The sequence below is a fragment of the Capricornis sumatraensis genome, chromosome 13, assembly GCF_032405125.1.
Source record: "Capricornis sumatraensis isolate serow.1 chromosome 13, serow.2, whole genome shotgun sequence".
NCBI lineage: Eukaryota > Metazoa > Chordata > Mammalia > Artiodactyla > Bovidae > Capricornis > Capricornis sumatraensis.
In genome coordinates, this window is record NC_091081.1 from 10,817,684 (window position 1) to 10,837,612 (window position 19,929).

At 42.9% G+C, this 19,929-nt stretch overlaps 1 protein-coding gene across 2 annotated transcripts in view; it reads right to left on the reverse strand.

Annotated features, from left to right (window-relative positions):
• The window catches only part of UBE3D (ubiquitin protein ligase E3D), a 160,208-nt gene extending 151,086 nt beyond the window's left edge, over positions 1-9,122 (reverse strand). For both annotated transcript variants that reach the window (XM_068985326.1, XM_068985327.1), the window contains exon 1: positions 9,046-9,122. In XM_068985326.1, coding sequence (XP_068841427.1) covers positions 9,046-9,122 — 77 coding nt within the window. The remainder of the gene's footprint in view (positions 1-9,045) is intronic.
• Between the last annotated feature and the right edge of the window lie 10,807 nt (positions 9,123-19,929).

Sequence of the window (19,929 nt, forward strand, 5' to 3'; positions counted from 1 at the left end):
ACGAGCCTTGAAGATGAGCAGCGCAGTGGCTGGGCATCAGAAGTTTACAACAACCAACTGAGAGCGTCATCCAAACTGATCCTCTTACAACCTCAGGAGAAGTTGCTGAACAACTCGACATCAACCATTCTACAGTCGTTCAGCATTTGAAGCAAAGTGGAAAGGTGAAAAAAAAGCTCGGTGAGTGTCTCACAAGCTGACTGAACATCAAAGAAATCATTGTTTTGAAGTGCCGTCTTCTCTTATTCTACGCAGCAATGAACCATCTCTTTATCGGACTGTGACATGCAACAAAAAATGGATTTTATGTGACAACTGGTGACGACCAGCAATGGGTGGACAGAGAAGAAGCTACAAAGCACTTCCCGAAGCCAAACTTGCACTAAAAAAAAGGTAGTGGGCACCACTGTTTGGTGGTCTGCTGCCCATTTGATCCACTACAGCTTTCTGAATCCTGGTGAAACCACTACATCTGAGAACTATGCTTAGCAAACTGATGTAATGCCTGCAAAAGGGAGCAGTCAGCAGAAAGGGCACTATTCTTCTCCACAACAGGCCTGACTGCCCATCACACAATCAATGCTTCAAAAGTTGAACAGACTGGTCTTCGAAGTTTTGCCTCATCTGCCATATTCCCACAAACTCTTGCCAACAAGCTTTTTGCAGGGAAAATGCTTCCACAACCAGCAGGAGGCAGAAAATGCTTTCCAAGAGTTTGTCCAATCCCTAAGCACAGACTGTTATGCTATAGATATAAACAAACTTATTTCTCATTGGCAAAAATGTATTGATTGTAATGGTTCCTAGGGCTTCCCTGGTATCTCCGCTGGTAAGATTTCACCTGCAAGGCAGGAGACCCTGGTTTGATTCCTGGGTTGGGAAAATCCGCTGGAGAAGGGATAGGCTACCCACCCCAGTATTCTTAGGACTTCCCTGGTGGCTCAGGTGGTAAAGAATCCACCTGCAAGGCAGGAGACCTGGCATTGATCCCTTGGTTGAGAAGATCCCCTGGAGTAGGGAAAGGCCAACCACTCCAGTATTCTAGCCTGGAGAATTCCATGGACTGTATAGTACATGGGGTCACAAAGTCAGACACTATTGAGCAACTTGATATAAAATTCATAATCTAAAACCATAATTATGTTTGCATCAAAGTAATAAATAAAGTTAATAAATATAGGTGTGTTATATTTGAATTCAATTCAATCGCGAAGTCGTGTCCGACTCTTCACTAGCCCATGAATCCCAGCACACCAGGCCTCCCTGTCCATCACCAACTCCTGGAGTTCACTCAGACTCATGTCCATCGAGTCAGTGATGCCATCCAGCCATCTCATCCTCTGTCATCCCCTTCTCCTCCTGCCCCCAATCCCTCCCAGCATCAGAGTCTTTTCCAATGAGTCAACTCTTCGCATGAGGTGGCCAAAGTACTGGAGTTTCAGCTTCAGCATCAGTCCTTCCAAAGAAATCCCAGGGCGGATCTCCTTCAGAATGGACTGGTTGGATCTCCTTGCAGTCCAAGGGACTCTCAAGAGTCTTCTCCAACACCACAGTTCAAAACCATCAATTCTTCAGCACTCAGCTTTCTTCACAGTCCAACTCTCACATCCATACATGACCACTGGAAAAACCATAGCCTTGACTAGACGGACCTTAGTTGGCAAAGTAATGTCTCTGCTTTTCAATATGCTATCTAGGTTTGTCATAATTTTTCTTCCAAGGAGTAAGCATCCTTTAATTTCATGGCTGCAGTCACCATCTACAGTGATTTTGGAGCCCCCCAAAATAAAGTCTGACAGTATTTCCACTGTTTCCCAATTTATTTCCCAGGAAGTGATGGGACCAGATGCCATGATCTTTGTTTTCTCAATGTTGAGCTTTAAGCCAACTTTCTCACTCTCCACTTTCACTTTCATCAAGAGGCTTTTTAGTTCCTCTTCACTTTCTGCCATAAGGGTGGTGTCATCTGCATATCTGAAGTTATTATTTCTCCCTGCAATCTTGATTCCAGCTTGTGCTTCTTCCAGCCCAGAGTTTCTCATGATGTACTCTGCATAGAAGTTAAATAAGCAGGGTGACAATACTCCTTTTCCTATTTGGAACCAGTCTGTTGTTCCATGTCCAGTTCTAACTGTTGCTTTCTGACCTGCATACAGGTTTCTCAAGAGGCAGGTCAGGTGGTCTGGTATTCCCATCTCTCTCAGAATTTTCCACAGTTTCTTGTGATCCACACAGTCAAAGGCTTTGGCATAGTCAATAAAGCAGAAATAGATGTTTTTCTGGAACTCTTTTGATTTTTCCATGATCCAGCAGATGTTGGCAATTTGATCTCTGGTTCCTTTGCCTTTCCAAAAACCAGTTTGAACATCTGGAAGTTCATGGTTCACGTATTGCTGAAGCCTAGCTTGGAGAATTTTGAGCATTATTTTACTAGCATGTGAGATAAGCGCAATTGTGCAGTAGTTTGAGCATTCTTTTCCATTGCCTTTGGGATTGGAATGAAAACTGACCTTTCCCAGTCCTGTGGCCACTGCTGAGTTTTCCACATTTGTTGGCATATTGAGTGCAGCACTTTCACAGCATCATCTTTCAGGATTTGGAATAGCTCCACTGGAATTCCATCACCTCCACTAGCTTTGTTCGTAGTGATGCTTTCTAAGGCCCATTTAACTTCACATTCCAGGATGTCTGGCTCTAGGTCAGTGATCACACCATCGTGATTATCTTGGTCATGAAGATCTTTTTTGTACAGTTCTTCTGTGTATTCTTGCCACCTCTTCTTAATATCTTCTGCTTCTGTTAGGTCCAAACCATTTCTGTCCTTTATCAAGCCTATCTTTGCATGAAATGTTCCCTTGGTGTCTCTAATGTTCTTGAAGAAATCTCTAGTCTTTCCCATTCTGTTGTTTTCCTCTATTTCTTTGCACTGATCGCTGAGGAAGGCTTTCTTATCTCTTCTTGCTATTCTTTGAAACTCTGCATTCAGATGCTTATATCTTTCCTTTTCTCCTTTGCTTTTCGCTTCTTGTTTTCATAGCTATCTGGACAGCCATTTTGCTATTTTGCATTTCTTTTCCATGGGGATGGTCTTGATCCCTGTCTCCTATACAATGTCACTAACCTCCATCATCAGGCACTCTATCTATCAGATCTAGTCCTTTAAATCTATTTCTCACTTCCACTGTATAGTCATAAGGGATTTGAGTTAGGTCATCCCTGAATGGTCTAGTGGTTTTCCCTATTTTCTTCAATTTAAGTCTGAATTTGGCAATAAGGAGTTCATGATCTGAGCCACAGTCAGCTCCTTGTTTTTGTTGACTGTATAGAGCTTCTCCATCTTTGGCTGCAAAGAATATAATCAATCTGATTTCAGTGTTGACCATCTGGTGATGTCCATGTGTAGAGTCTTCTCTTGTGTTGTTGGAAGAGGGTGTTTGCTATGACCAGTGCATTTTCTTGGCAAAACTCTATTAGTCTTTGTCCTGCTTCATTCCGTATTCCAAGGCCAAATTTGCCTGTTACTCCAGGTGTTTCTTGACTTCCTACTTTTGCATTCCAGTCCCCTATAATGAAAAGGACATCTTTTTTGGGTGTTAGTTCTAAAAGGTCTTGGAGGTCTTCATAGAACCGTTCAACTTCAGCTTCTTCAGTGTTACTGGTTGGGGCATAGACTTGGATTACTGTGATATTGAATGGTTTGCCTTGGAAATGAACAGTTTTGAGATTGCATCCAAGTACTGCATTTCGGACTCTTTTGTTGACCATGATGGCTACTCCATTTCTTCTAAGGGATTCCTGCCCGCAGTAGTAGATATAATGGTCATCTGAGTTAAATTCACCCATTCCAGTCCATTTTAGTTCGCCGATTCCTAGAATGTCGACGTTCACTCTTGCCATCTCCTGTTTGACCACTTTCAATTTGCCTTGATTCATGGACCTGATATATTTACAAATACACCTATACATGAATACATAAGCATAATACAATGTCATACACAGACTAGTTCTGTCTAGTAGAGGGACTGGGAGAAGTGACACTCCAATAATAATGAGCACACTCTATACCCAGATCTTGGTTTCTAAAGGTCATTTTCTACTTAAAAACAAATGAAAAAAAAAATGAAACAAAACAGTTTCTTGGAAAAAATAACTACATCCAGGGTTGGGACGAGAAAAGAATGAGATGAGCCTGAGTCTGGAATATCTTACTGTGCAACTAAGTAAAGAGGAAATCAAAGAATATTAACAAAACGCAAGCAAAGAAACAGACATCATCTTGAAGGGACTTCCCTGGCCACATCTGGTTGTAATCTGAGAAAAAAAAAAAGTAACCCACTGAATGAAACACAACTATGGGTACATAGTGATGTGGGTATAAATAAATGAGTGACTGTACCTCAACTAAAAACAGTAATAAATGAATCAGGGAATAAAATAAAAGTATGAGGAGGAATAGAGCATTTCCATACTCTCAAAGAAGCTCTCCAATTAACACTTACTGATAATGAAAAGAAAAAGGGTAATTTATGGTGAACAAGCCTGGCAGATACCACCTTATTTAAGTTTTCAAAGTTAACATGAACTGTAATTGAACAAATCAAAATCATGTGCCCCCTAACAGGATGCAATGAGAACATAGCATTGATTTTGTGATATTCCTGCCAAAGATGTATAACCTGAATCTCTCATGCGAAGAGTTGACTCATTGGAAAAGACTTTGATGCTGGGAGGGATTGGGTGCAGGAGGAGAAGGGGACAACAGGAGATGAGATGGCTCGACGGCATCACTGACTTGATGGACGTGAATCTGAGTGAACTCCGGGAGTTGGTGATGGACAGGGAGGCCTGGCGTGTTGCCATTCATGGGGTTGCAAAGAGTTGGACACGACTGAGCAACTGAACTGAACTGAATCTTGAGGAAACATAAGACAAAACCAAATGGAGGGATATTCTACAAAATAATTGGGCGGGAATCTTCAACGTTATATCATTAAAGTCAAGGGAAACCGAGGACCTCTTCTAGACTGCAAGAGGTGAAGAAAACATGAGGATGCAGGCGTCACTCTGAACTGGATTCCTTTGCTATTACAGGTATTAAGCAGACAACTGGAAACACCTGAATAAGGTCAGACTGTAAGACAGCAGTAACACATTTCCCAGTTTTGAGAGTTGCATGCTGGTTGTGTAGGAGAATGTTCTCGTTTGTAGGAAAATTCAGAGTAAAAAAAAAAATTCAAGAGTGACAGCAACTTACCCTCAAGTTCACGACTGTTTCAAAACAAAGTCCTTGAGACCCTAATTGCCCACACTTTTTACCTGTGAGGCTTCTGTCACTATTCTCTTGTATTTTTTCAGAAACTGCTTGAAACTATCTAATGACTTCACCTCTCACTGAGTCCAAGCTAGGGTCCTTTCAATGGTCTCTAAGACCCAGTGATATACTAGAGCCAGTTGTTAAAATTCCAGGTATTATGCAAACCAACTGACCTCACTTTGGTGGTTTGATATCATCTACAGTGAAAGTATTCACACCTCAGGAATCAATAAACGCTGCAGATCAGAAAGGATTTTTGTTTGGTTGGTTGGTTTTCCTGGAGGAAGGTCATTGGTTTTCCTGGAGTAGGTCACTTCCTGGTGGTCATTTCCATTTCCTGGAGAGCACATCCCTGTAATAGCCTTTCCTGCGTGCTCCACTGGCCCACCCACATCTCTCTGAACCATGCACCCCTTCCTATTTCTGTTCTCTCGGAGGATGACAGTCTTTCACTGGGTATCACACATTTCCAAACATCACTCCTTTCAGTTTATTGCTCCAATGTTAGTTTTTCGTTTGGAATAAAGGGATGGAAGTTTTTTTCCCCATCCCTTTTTCTGTTTTACTTTTCCTAAAGCCTTGTGTGTTTATATTTGTGTGTTTTCGGCCCACCTCTTGCCGCCATTAGACTGTAAGCTCATTGAGAGCAAATACTTTCATCTTTGCTGTTATTTTCATCTAGCTATATACCTAGCACCTAGAATCTTAGTTTGGGCCCTAGAACAGGAACTCTGTAAACATCTGTGGATTTAATGAATGAATGGCCAAGGTCTATCCCAGGAATGATAAGATGGTTTAACATAAATAGATTTTCCTAATGCAATTCACAAATGTAAAGAATAAAGGGAAAAAAACAGGACCATCACAATATGTGCAGAAATCATTACAGAAAATACAGTATCTATTCAGGATAAAAAACCTTTAGTAAGCTAGGAACAGAAAGGGACTATGCAATGTACCAAACAGACTTTTTCCAAAAAGTCAAAATTATCACACTTAATGATGAGATACTAGGTATTTCTTTTAGGCTTAGGAAAATAATAAAAATCATATCATTTACACTAACTGTAAATAGACTAAAAATTCCAATTAAAATAAAGAGATTGTCAGAATGGATTTTTTTTTAAACTCCACTTAGTACAAGCTTTTAAAATTTTGCACATAAAGACACAGGTTGAGAGTAAAAGGGTAAAAAAGACATAACATGAAAACAGTGTAGTCAGCTGATTTCTGACAAATATACTGAGTTATTTCAATGAAAGAAATGACAGCCATTTAATTAATGGTGATGGAACAAATGGAGATATTCTAGAAAAAAAAAAAGAAAACTTTGACACCTACCTGATGCCAAATGCAAAAGGTAATTTGACATGATCACAGACCTAAATGTAAACAGTGAAACAATGCAATTCCTAGAAAATAGACATAGGAAAAAGTCTTATGACTTGGAGGTAGGCAAAGATTTCTTAAGACACAAAAAACACCAATTGTTAAAGAAAAAAAGGTGCAGTACACTGGACTTCACTATACTTAAGACTTTCTGTTCATCAAAAGGCACTATTAAGAAAATTAAAAGGTAAGCTACAGATAAGGAGAGAATATTCTCATACTCACAGGCACAAACAAAAAAGATTTTATTTCCAGACTATACGAAGAACTCTTTAAAATTCAACAATAAGACAACCTGATAGTAGAAGACACTTAAGAAAGGAACATATATGAATGACCACAAGGCAAATGAAGAGGTGCCCAACATTATTAATCAAGGAAATACAAATTGAAATGACAACGAGATACTACTTTAATCCACTAGAAGAGCTAAAATCCCAAACTGACAACACTAAATGCAGACAAGAAAGTCAGTTTGTTGGAATTCTTCTCTTTTTTTTCCTGGCTAGAGTATGACCTGGTATAAACAGCTTTGGAGAACACTTCCTTCAGCAGTTTCCCATTAAGTCAAGTCATCTAGATGGCACCAGTTACAAAGAATCTGCCTGCCAATGCAGCAGACACAAGAGGTATGGATTTGACCCCTGGGTCAAGAAGATCTCCTGGAGTAGGAAGTGGCAACCCGCTCCAGTATTTCTGCCTGGAAAGCTCCACGGGCAGAGGGGGCTGGTGGGCTACAGTCAATGGGGCTGCAAAGTCAGACACGGCTGAGCACATACCCTATGACCCAGCACAAATACAACAATGTACAAGTTTTATTCATAATAAGCTGGCTTGAGAATCACACAAAATATCCAGCAAAAGAAGAATGAATAATGAACTGTCATATATTCATACAGTGGAAAACCACTTGGCATGGGAAAAAAAATGAACGGACTATTGATCCATGTGATAACATATTAACAGAGTATGAATCTCAGAAACACAGTAGGAGAAAGCAGAAACAAACAAGTACATACTATATGAATCCATTTATGCATGAGTCAAGAAATGGCAAACTGATCTTTGCTGAATGAAATTAGAATAGTAGTTACTTTTTGGGTTGGGGCAATCGTCTGCTGATAAATCTCAACAGCCAGAGAACACTAGGGACGATGCAGGAGTCCAGCAACGTTAGGTTTCTTAACTAGCTTAAAGAAGGAAGAGTTATCCAGGGGAACCAGGAAGGGTCCCTTTGATGAGGGGAAGTAAGGAAGTTGTCTTGTTTCCTTTTGAATAAGGTTTTGGGCTCAGAATAACTTTACAAGGTGAATTTGAATTGGATATGAAGCACTTATTTGAACTCATGATTTGAGAAAGGGAAAGGCAGGACACAGCAGAAAAAGAGAAAGAAAGAATCCCTATTTTACAACGGAAAAAAATCAAATTAAAGGATTCTACTCTGGTGAAGTAAAGCTAGGATTGAAACCAGTTCTCACGCCAAATCCAAAACCACTACACCGGGTACCTGGCTGGTTTCAGGGAAAGAGAAGGCTAAACACCAGAGTGAAGCCTACCTTCAGAGTGGTTCTGTGTAATCAGCTTCTCAGGATTTTAACATCTAACTCCCTCTACTTGAAACAGTGGTTACAAGGGAACAGTCGAGGTACCATAAAAAGGAGAACACTTTTCCTGAAAGTTTTTTGTCTGTGTATTGAACACCAAGTTAAACCTTTGCAGATTTCTCCGAGGAACTACAGATATGAAAGAAACCAAGAGCTCCAATAAGAAGCCTGCAACCTTTGCTAGCTGTTCACTGAACATACATTCATTGAACGGGTGCGTGCGTTCCTCTGCATACAGAACAGCTTGTGCAGAAACCAAAACAACAACAACAGAAGGAGTGTATTTACAAAACAGGAAATTCTCATATTAGAACAGATAACCAGGATCCCAAAGGGGCAACGTATTTTTTGCACTGTTTTGTTGGAAGCATGGGGCACTGTCAAAAGTGTTGCACATTAGGGATCCTCAAACTTTAATGTGCATCTGAATCCCGGGAATCGTGAAGTTCCTATTCAGCAGGTCTGCTATGGGGTTGAGACCACGCATTTCTAGAAAGCCCTCGGGTGATGCCGAGATTGCTAGCCGGGAAGACGGTGAGGCGGGGTGGGGAACCGGGGGCGCGCGGTGTGCAGGTGTGGAGAGGCTACTCCACTTTGAGGAACCCAGAGGCTCGCTCTAAGCAAAAGGAAAAAAGAAAATTCAAAACCCTATCCTTCCGAGGGAGGCGGAGCCGGCCGGGGCGGCGGAAAAGCGAGCTCGGCTGCGCCTGGGAGGCCAGACTCCACCGCCCGCCTTACCCCAGGATCAGCAGCGCGCTCTGCAGCCGTCTCCGCACCTCCAGGAACACGCGCGCCTCCGCTGCAACCGTCGCCATGCGGTCGCTCAGCCGGGAGCTCTGGAGACCCGGCCACCGGGGCCGGAAAGCGGCTGCACATGCGGCTCGAGCAGGAACCGCGGCCGCGGCGGCGGCGGCGGGCCTCAAGGAGCCGGAGCTCGGGTGCCCGCCCGCCCACAGCGCCACCTGCCGGGCGGAGAGCGCGCCGCCGCGAGGATTCCATCAGCGAGCGTGAGCGCTTTCAAGGCCGGCCTTTGGGTCAGAGCTCAGAGAAAGGTGGGCAAGGGGAAGCCAAACGGTTCTCCCACTCCGCTTCTAAAGGGCGCGACCTGATGCACCAGGCTCCCTGGAAATAACCTTCAAAGTCGGACCCCAGAACACTGCTTTGGGTAGCTTGGGGAGAGATGAGACTGGACGAAAGGGGTCTGTATAGGCAAGCGTTTATCCGCAGCAGTCTAGAGCCCAATTCCCCACCCCGAGCGCACTTTATCTTGATTTTGGTTTTGTTTTAATGAACTAAAGTCTCTTTGGTTTTTGGTTTTGTTTTTCTAAGTCCTGGTCTGTGTTTGATAGTTCTCCTCTGTCTTGAGGCAACAAATGTCCAGGACTGACTTAGCTGCAGCTTCTCAATTTAGACCAAAAGGCTCCAGAATGGAAAGGGTTGCAAAACTGTGAGAAGTTCTCTGTTGTCTATGCACGAGAGAGAGAGAGTGTGGTTAAGCCCAGTGTCATGAAGCTCAGGATTAAGCATTCCCATAACCTGTGTTCTTTTGTTTCTGCTGTTTTATTTTCTTGATTGGAGTATAATTGGTTTATAATGTTGTGTTCGTTTCTGCTGAACAACAACCTGAATCAGCTATATGTGTGTATGTGTGTGTGTGTGTATATATATATATATATAATGTGTATATATATATATAATGTGTATATATATATATATAATGTGTATATATATATATATAATGTGTATATATATATATATATATATATATATATATATATATATATCACCTCCCTCTTGAGTCTCCCCCCAATCCTACCCCTCTAGGTCATAACAGAGAACTGAGCCAAGCTCCCACTAGCTATACAGTTATACAGCTGCTTCCCACTAGTTATCTGCTGTATCATCAAAAACAAGATAGCATATGTGTGTGTGTATGTTAGTCGCTCAGTTGTGTCCAACTCTTTGCAACCCCACGAAATATATATGCATGTGTGCATGCGCGCTCAGTGGCTTCAGGCATGTCCCACTCTGTGCAACCCCATGGACTGCAGCCCTCCAGGCTCCTCTGTCCATGGGATTCTCCAGGCAAAAATACTGGAGTGGGTTGCCGTGCCCTCCTCCAAAGGATCTTCCTGAACCAGGGATCAAACCCGTGGTGTCTCCTGCATCTTCTGTATTGCAGGAGGATTCTTTATTACTAAGCCATCCAGGAAGCCCCATACACACACACACACACACACACACACACACATATACACACACACACACATATATAGAGAGAGAGCCACATTTACATAATATATGCTGTGCTGTGCTTAGTCGCTCAGTCGTGTCCGACTCTTTGTGACCCCATCGACTGTAGCCCACTAGGCTCTACTGTCCATGGGGATTCTCCAGGCAAGAACACTGGAGTAGGTTGCCATGCCTTCCTCCAGGGGATCTTCCCAACCCAGGGATCGAACCCAGGTCTCCCGCATTGCAGGCAGATTCTTTACCATCTGAGCCACCAGGGAAACCCAAGAATACTGGAGTTAGGTAGCCTATCCTTTCTCCAGGGGATCTTCCCAACCCAGGAATCAAACCAGGGTCTCCTGCATTGCAGGCAGATTCTTTACCAGCTGAGCTACCAGGGAAGCCCTTACATAATATATACATACATATATATATATGTATATATCCACAAGTTTGTTCCTTATGTCTGCCTCTCTATCCTGCCCTACAAATAGGTTAATCAGAACTATTTTTCTAGATTTCATATGTATGCGTTAATACACAGTATTTTTCTCTTTCTGACTCCATGCTATTTGACAGACTTTAGGTTCATCCAGATCACTACAAATGACCCACTTTCATTCCTGTGTATGGTTGAGCAATATTCCGTCATATATGTATACTGCTGCTGCTGCTAAGTTGCTTCAGTCGTGTCCGACTCTGTGCGACCCCATAGATGGCAGCCCACCAGGCTCCTCCATCCATGGGATTTTCCAGGCAAGAGCACTGGAGTGGGGGGCCATGTACATCTTCTTTATCCATTCATCTGTAGATGGACTTTTAGATTGCTTCTGTGTTCTGGCTTTTGTAAATAGTGATGCAGTGAACATTAGGATACATGGTTTTCTTAGGATATATGCCCAGTAGTGGGATTGCTAGGTCATTTGGTGGTTTTTAGTTTTTTAAGGAACTTTCATACTGTTCTCCGTGGTGATTGTATCAATTTGTATTCCCTCCAAGAATGCAAGAGTTCTCTTTTCTCTACACTCTCTCCATAAGCATTCCTGTAACTTTTGAAAAGAGGAAGATGAGAATGACTCTATATGTACATTCCTACTCTTGACTTTTGCAAAAGTAAAAACTGACTCAGAGAAATCTGTAATCTCATTGTTACTGTTACTGGCCAGGGTTCTTGGCCTCCTTACTGAATAGGAATTGACCTGAGGCCAGACAAGAAATACAGGCAAGGCTGTACTGGGCCCCCTGTTGCAGGAAGAGAGAGTGGTCTCCCACTTTTTGGTCTCTTTGTATCTTTTGTCCAGAATTTGCCCTAACTGCACATGCACACAGCTACTTTTAGTCCCATATAGCTTGTTTGTATTTTGTTGCTGGAGGAGAGGTATGCCCAGGTGCAAACACTGCATCACTGCAGCAAAGGATCCCAGGTCCCAGGCCTGCCTCACTACTGGAAGGTGATTTTGGAACGTTTGACCCAGTAAATGATCTATGGAAGTACTTGCTGCTGCTAAGTGGCTTCAGTCCTGTCCAACTCTGTGCGACCCCATAGACAGAAGCCCACCAGGCTCCCCCGTCCCTGGGATTCTCCAGGCAAGAACACTGGAGTGGGTTGCCATTTCCTTCTCCAAACATAAGTACTCATCATGGGAAAATATTAAAATGTGAGGCCAAGGTAGAATTATAATAATTATTTCAAAACAAGAGGCTTAAAAAAAAAACAGAAACAATGATTACTTGTATGTAGAAAATTGTATTAGTATGTTTATTGATTTTCCATTTTATCATTTTGAAGTCATAATTATTACACACTGAACATGTTAATTTGAATATTTTGTAAGCAAATAATAAAGTCATATTCTGATACTAGTTTATGACATTTTTTCCTAAAATCCATATTTGAAGATATTAAAGTTTATTGTTTTGCCTCACAATTTCCTGTATCCATCAGAATAATTCAAAATCATGGATGAAGGTAACAGCACAGTTAAAAGAAGTTTACTGCTATTTCCTCTCAGTGATGACAAAAGACGATGGTTTTGATGGAAGAAAATTTCATATATTAAGAAACATGCTGGCTTATACAAGATTTAACTGGAACTTTAGGCTAACCAAAACAGCCTATTTGTGGCCTATTAAATATGCACTGGGGATATCCCTGGCTATCCAGTCAGTAAGACTGTGCTTCCACTGCAGTGAGCACAGGTTCAATCCCTAGGCAGGGAACTAAGATCCCAAGTGCTAACTGGTATAGCCAAAAAAAAAAAGCATCATACATCTACGTCAACCATTAAAGTAAAAAATGCATTAAAAAATTGAGGATTTGTGGTTCAGACATTCCAAAGGGAGCCAGGTGGCCACCATGGACATGGTTTCAGACATGTGCTTGTATTACTGAGAAATTTTCTGAACTGTATCACATCCAAGGACACCTAAGCCTTGCTGCTAGCAGCTGCCAGTTGCAACTTTATAGTCTCAAGCTCTCCTCTTGTAACTATGTAACCATTTCAGACTTCAGTCAACCCTCACATAACAAGCACCCTTTTTGCCATCTCCAATCCTAATTATTGACAAATATCTTATGATTTGGAGGCCTTCTGCCTTTATAACCCACTCCCATTTTGTAGTCCAGTGGAATATAATTCAAGTGCTTCTTGAATCTGTCTCTCCGAGGTTATGGTCATCAATGTGGCTTAAACAAAACTCTTTTCTCTTCCTTATATATATATATGCTATACTAATTTATTATTTTTCTCCACTATTTTGGCTCCTCCTATCTTGTACCTTTAACGTTCAAGGCTATTAAGTGCTCAAGTAGTAACATATATTGAAATATGTAACATTCTTTTTCTTTTCTTTTCTGGTGTGTGTGTGTGTGTGTGTGTGTGTGTGTGTGTGTGTGTGCACTGGGCCCCTTGCAGGATCTTAGTTGCTAGACCAGGGCTTGAACTTGGATCACTGCAGTAAAGTGCAGAATCCTAGGCACTGTACCACCTGGGAATTCCCTATGTAACATTCTTAATGTAGCATTCTCTTCACAATTGACGTTTGATTATTTTTAAAAATTGTTATATTTGATATATAGTCACACATTTGCAAAAGAAACCTTTTGACCCTACACTTTAGGCACCAGGGTGCAGTTCTCCTTGTAACTATGTGATTCTCGAGTTCTGCAATCAGAAGAGCTCCTAATATGATAGCAACTATTTGTTTTCTAACTTGCCAAGTCTTTTAACCTCTCTAGGTTTCGAGGTCCTCACATGAAATATTGAGGAATCAGTTAAACAATTTAAATAAACACTTAAATCATTACTTGAAGAATATTTAAAAGCTATTTCCAACTCCTAGCATCCCTTCCATCTCTCCATCCATCCTGATGAGGCTGGCACCGGCGAATGGAAAACACCGGCTACAGGTCTACTCCGTTCATTGGTGGCGATGGACCGCTTCCGCGACAGTCCGCTTGAGGGCGCTGCGGCGACAGCGAGCGCCGGGAGGCGAGGAACGGACCGGGGGCGGGGATGGAGGGCCGCGGACGTCGACGCCGGCGTGGGCGCGGGCGCGGTGCACACTGGGAGCTGTCACTAGGCCGTCTGGCTCCCGACCTCCGTGTCGCTGCCGCGGTTGCCAGGAGAGCGGCGCCGGCAGGAGCGGCCGAGCCCCCGGCAGGTAACAGCGTCCCCGCCCCGCCTCCCCCAGCGCGGCTGCGAGGCCGGGGCCTCCGGCCCGGAGCGGCCTCCTCGGCCCGGCTCGGCCCTGAGCCGCTGGGACGCCCGGTGGGTCCGCCTGCGGTAGCGTCGGGGGTGTTGCCGCCCGAGCCCCGCCTGGAAGCCGCGAAACCCGCCGGCCGGCCGCCTCGCGGTTTCTAGGAAGGCGGGACTGGCGGGCCGGGGCCGGGCGGCGGCGGCGGCGCGAGGGCGGGCCGGAGCCCCGGGGGCCGGGGGCCGGGGGCCGGGGGCCGGAGGCGGGGCCGGGGCGTCGGGTGGCCGGGCCGAGCCTCCTGCGCAGGGGGCGCGCGGTACGCGGGGTTGGGGCGGCGGTCGCACCTGTGTGAGCAGATCGCGCGGACTCACTTCTTTGTTGGAATCGAGGCATCATCATACTGTCTCTTGCATCTAGGAGGGGTTCATGATTGAAGAGACGAGAATGCCCGCCCTGGTTAATAGTCCATGTAGGGGGTGGGGGCTGGAAAGGAGTGCAGAAGTTTATTAGAGGAAGTCACATTAGTCATAAGGAAGTTGTTAATAGGCATCACCTTTGATTCCCAAGCCTTTTAAAGTTGCACCATAACAATAGTCACTTGTTAGTTTTCCTTCATTCTCGCCTACCCAGGGGAGGGAAGGGGAGTAGCGCACAACTACTCTTTTAAAGCCAAGTACATTGTGTTTTGGTTATTCCTACACTTTCAGAGTTCTGTAGGGTTTGAGAAAGAAAGATGGGAAGAATCTGATTTGGAGACTGTAAAGCAGTCAAAACATTTTTTAAAATAAATACAAAAAAGATAGGAAACTGAAGTTTTTGCCTGACAAGTAAGCCCTGAACTGTAGAAAGACAAAGATCCCTCAGTTTTGATGTTGTTGGCTGTCTTGATGTAGACATTATGTCTTGTGTTTTGCTGTTGATTACATGTCAGTTTTATGTGCTGACTGTTCACCTGATAAACAACGGCGATTTCCTTGAGCTGACAGAAGTTACAACTAGAGTAAATTAAAACCAGTTGTAATACAAATGCTTTCTTTTAAAATGATTACTTTCAGCTGCTCAGAACTAAATCATTCCCCAGAATTTAGTAGACAATAGCAGATCTCCGGGTGACCCTGATTATTAGGAGCCAGAGACTAGATTGTAAGAAGTAAAAATATCTAACTTAATACACAAACCTGGAAATGTAATGCTGCTGCTGCTGCTAAGTCACTTCAGTCCTGTCCAATTCTGTGCGACCCCAGAGACGGCAGCTCACCAGGCTCCCCCATCCCAGGGATTCTCCAGGCAAGAACACTGGAGTGGGTTGCCATTTTCTTCTCCAATGCATGAAGGTGAAAAGTGAAAGAGAAGTCGCTTAGTCGTGTCCGACTCTTAGCGACCCCATAGACTGCAGCCTACCAGGCTCCTCCGTCTATGGGATTTTCCAGGCAAGAGTACTGGAGTGGGTTGGAAATGTAATAGTGTAACCAAAACGTAAATATAAAGTGAAAGGGAAGTCGCTCAGTCGTGTCCGACTCTTTGCGACCCCACGGACTGTAGCCTATCAGGCTCCTCAGTCCCTGGAATTTTCCAGGCAAGAGTACTGGAGTGGGTTGCCATTTCCTTCTCCATGGATCTTCCCGACGGAGGGATCGAACCCGGTTCGATCTCCTGCATTGCGGGCAGACAGAATTAAATGTTTGAGTATATGCAGTCAAAGGAGTCCTGTTTGGTAGTTAAACTACGGGAAAGAACTCTGTGGCCTGGGAAGGAGAGATTTCATTCAAGACCTTTGTTCTGCTGACCGGGTGTTATCTCTCTAGGCCTCAGTTTTGTCATCTAAGAGAATTTCATAGAATCAGAGTTTTCCAAACTGTTTTCCCTTAACACGCTTCTGAATCCATTAATACTCTTACTGCCTCCAAACAGAGTTCTGCAGCAAATAAAATGGGAGCGTGCGTGTCCCGTACTTAGCTGCTCCGTCGTGTCTGAATCTTTGCAACCCCTTGGACTGTGGCCCGCCAGGCTCGTCTGTCCTTAGGGAGTCTACAGGCAGGAATACTGGAGTGGATTGCCATGCCCTCCGCCAGAGGATCTTCTCACCTCACGGATCAAACCTGTTTCTTCTGCACCACAGGCAGATTCTTTACCTTATGAGCCACCAGGCAAACTCAGTATGGAAGGACGTTGGTTTAAATCAGGCTTAACGTTTCATTTGCTTTTAACCACAAGACTTCTTAGAACCTCAAGACTCCTAGCTCTACTGTGCTAATACACACATAAACTTCCAGAGTGGAAGCTTCCAGGGAAAGGTTATCGAAGCATTTCTCAAACTTAGGTGGCCAGAGGGTGGCTTTTATCATGGCCAACATGTTTACATCTCCTGGAGTATAATTACGTAGAATACCCATTTGAGAATTACTGTAGTTGAGCAGAGTCCCCTTTCATCTCTAAAATTTCCTACATTATATGCTTCTGTGGCCTTCAGCTTAAGCTTGCGAGAGCATGCAGGTCAAATCCCAACTCACTAGACCAAAAGGCTTCTGTTTACCTTAGTACTGTAACAAGGATTCACATAGGTTACTGTGAGCTTTAATGCATTAATTTATGACAGAAGGGCATCTTCTTTTTTCTGGCCTCTTGATGCTTCTCTATAACTATAATTACCTCATTTTGGAATTTGATTTTATGGTTAAGTTATTGATCTTATTAAAAGTGGCATTATAAAGTTTTGATAAGTGAAGCCTTGTTGATAATGGCATTGTTTTTACCATGATTACCCTTTCTAGTACGTATTCTTAAAAACTATGAAATGTGACAAAAACCACATGAAATGTACTTAATAACTAAGTAATTTTGAGAGCTAGATCTCTGGAAAAAGTTAAAGGTTACAATGTAAACTCTAAAACGGTTATTTCTAAATTGCTTAGGAACAAGATGTAAGTGTTGAATACAATCTGCAGTTATGTTGCTAAATTCCGTCGGGTGTCAGCAGCACGCAACTAGTATGGCTGCTTCTGTCTATTCCTTGTTAGTTTGTTAGGGGAAGTACTGTTAATATGTTAATGTGCTCTTTTGTTTGAGGGGATGAGGCACAGTGCATTTAATAGGCAGGTCCTAATTTTTGTAAGTTCTCTTTCTGAGAAGAAACTCTTACGTAGAAGTAGTAGTTGCTGTTCACTCGGTCAGTCAAGTCTGTCTCTTTGTGACCCCAAGGACTGCATTGTAGCACAACAGGTTTCCCTGTCCTTCAGTATGTCCCAGAATTTGCTCAAACTCATGTCCATTGAGTCAGTGATGCCATCCAACCATCTCATCTTCGGTCGCCACCTTCTTTTCCTGCCTTCAGTCTTTGCCAGCGGCAGGATCTTTTCCAGTGAATCAGCTCTTTGCATCAGGTGGCCAAAGTACTGGAGCTTCAGCTTCAGCATTAGTCCTTCCGATGAATCTTCAGGACTGATTTCCTTTACGATTGACTGGTTTGTTCTCCATGCAGTCCAAGAGACTCAAGAGTCTTCTCTGGCACCATAGTTCGCAAGCATCAGTTCTTCAGCATTCAGCCTTCTCTGGTCCAGCTCTCACATCCATACATGACCACTGGAAAAACCATAGCTTTGACTAGACGGACCTTTGTTGGCAAAGTGGTATCTCTGCTTTTTAATGCATTACCTAGATTTGTCATAGATATTCTTTCAAGGAGCAAGCAGCTTTTAATTTCGTGGCTGCAGTCACTGTCCACAGTGATTTCAGAGAAAAATAAAGCCTGTCACTGTTTCCACTTTTTCCCCATCTGTTTGCCATGAAGTGATGGGACCAGATGCCATAATCTTAGTTTTTTGAATGTTGAGTTTTAAGCCAGCTTTTGTACTTTTCGTCTTTTACCTTCATCAAGAGGCTTTTTATTTTTAGTTCCTCTTCGCTTTCTGCCATTAGAGTTGTGTCATCTGCTTATCTGAGGTTATTGATATTTCTCCCCACAGTCTTGATCCAGCTTGTGATTCATCCAGCCCGGCATTTCTCATGATGTACTCTGCATGTAAATTAAATAAGCAGGGTGACAAAATACAGCCTTGACGTGCTCCTTTCCCGATTTGGAACCAGTCTGTTGTTCCATATCCGGTTCTGACTGTTGCTTCTTGACCTGCATACAGATTTCTCAGCAGGTTGGTAAGGCGGTCTGGTATTCCCATCTCTTTAAGAATTTTCCACAGTTTGTTGTGATCCACACAGTCAAAAGCTTTAGTAGTCAATGAAGCAGATGTTTTTGGGGAATTCTCTTGCTTTTTCTGTGGTCCAGCAGATGTTGGCAATTTGATCTCTAGTTCCTCTGCCTTTTCTAAATCCAGCCTTTACATCTGCAAGTTCTCGGTTTACGTACTGTGGAAGTATGGACTGCTATTTTTGTGTACAGCTTTAATTGAAAATGTATTATATGCAAGTGAGCACTTTTGATCCCCTTCGCCAAATTGGGATTTCCCTTCTTGTATTGCGTTTACCTCCCCTTCCCCAAGATATCCAAGCCTGAAGCCTCAATGACTGTTCATTGCATAGGTCAAAGATACAGTATCTCACTTACCAAGGAAAAATTTACATGTAATAACGTGCACTCCTTTTATGTGTACATTACATGCACACTCATGTAACCACCACCACAATCAAGATTTGGAACATGTCACCCACCATTCAGGCCTGTATTGTTATGTCTTTGTTCTCTTTGAATTTCTCCCTGTTTCTACGTGTGTAAATCATAACTATTAAGTTCTAGCTCAAGTGCCACTTTGTGAATCTTTTTTGCCTTCTTTCTAACTTTCAGATTTACATTTCTTTGAACATTTTTTTCTATCCCTCATGATGCCAAAACCAATGGCATGCTTATAGTAAGCACTTATTTTTGTTGACCAAATGGATAAGTGTGGTATTTCTCAAACTTGATTAAATCATTCTTAACATCGTCTTCAAACTTTTGACCCAGGTCTGCATACATCCTGTATTTGTTGTGTTGTTCAGTGGTTAAGTCTGTCTGACTCTTTGTGACCCCATGGACAGCAGCACGCCAGGCTTGTTTGTCCTCCACTGTCTCCTGGAGTTTGCTCAAATTCACGTCTGTTGAGTCAGTGATAGCTACTAACGGTCTCATCGTCTGCCACCCTCTTCTCCTTTTGCCTTCAGGCTTTCCAAGCATCCAGGTCTTTTCCAATGAGTCAGTTGTTTACATCAAAAGGCCAGAGTATTGGAGCTTTAGCATCATCCCTTCCAGTGAATACTTTCTGTATACTTATTTCATATTTATCAGTGGAATTAACATAATTTTTAAAGAAAACTTGAAGTAACCACCATAAATAAAAAACAGGTATCTGAGACATCCTGAAGTAGTCAGAGGAGCTGAAAAAGAAGGAAGGGAGAATGACTTCCTCACCTGATTCAGTGTCACTTAACCCTGTCCTTGGGCACCATAAAATCTTCTCCCTTCTGATTGGTGGGCACAATTGGGGAGATACTGGATTAAGGGCCTGAGAATCCCTTAGAATTTTATTGGTGAAAGAATTGGAAAATAAAGCCTCAATTGCAGGTTAAAAGGTGCACTTAGTTTTGTCTTTGTATTGTGTTTTTAAAGTTAATTGTGATCATACTTGAATTATATGTCAGTTTTCTTTAAAAATGTCTTTATGTTAGTAATGTTAATTTTATAAATAAAATACCTTTTTGTTAATA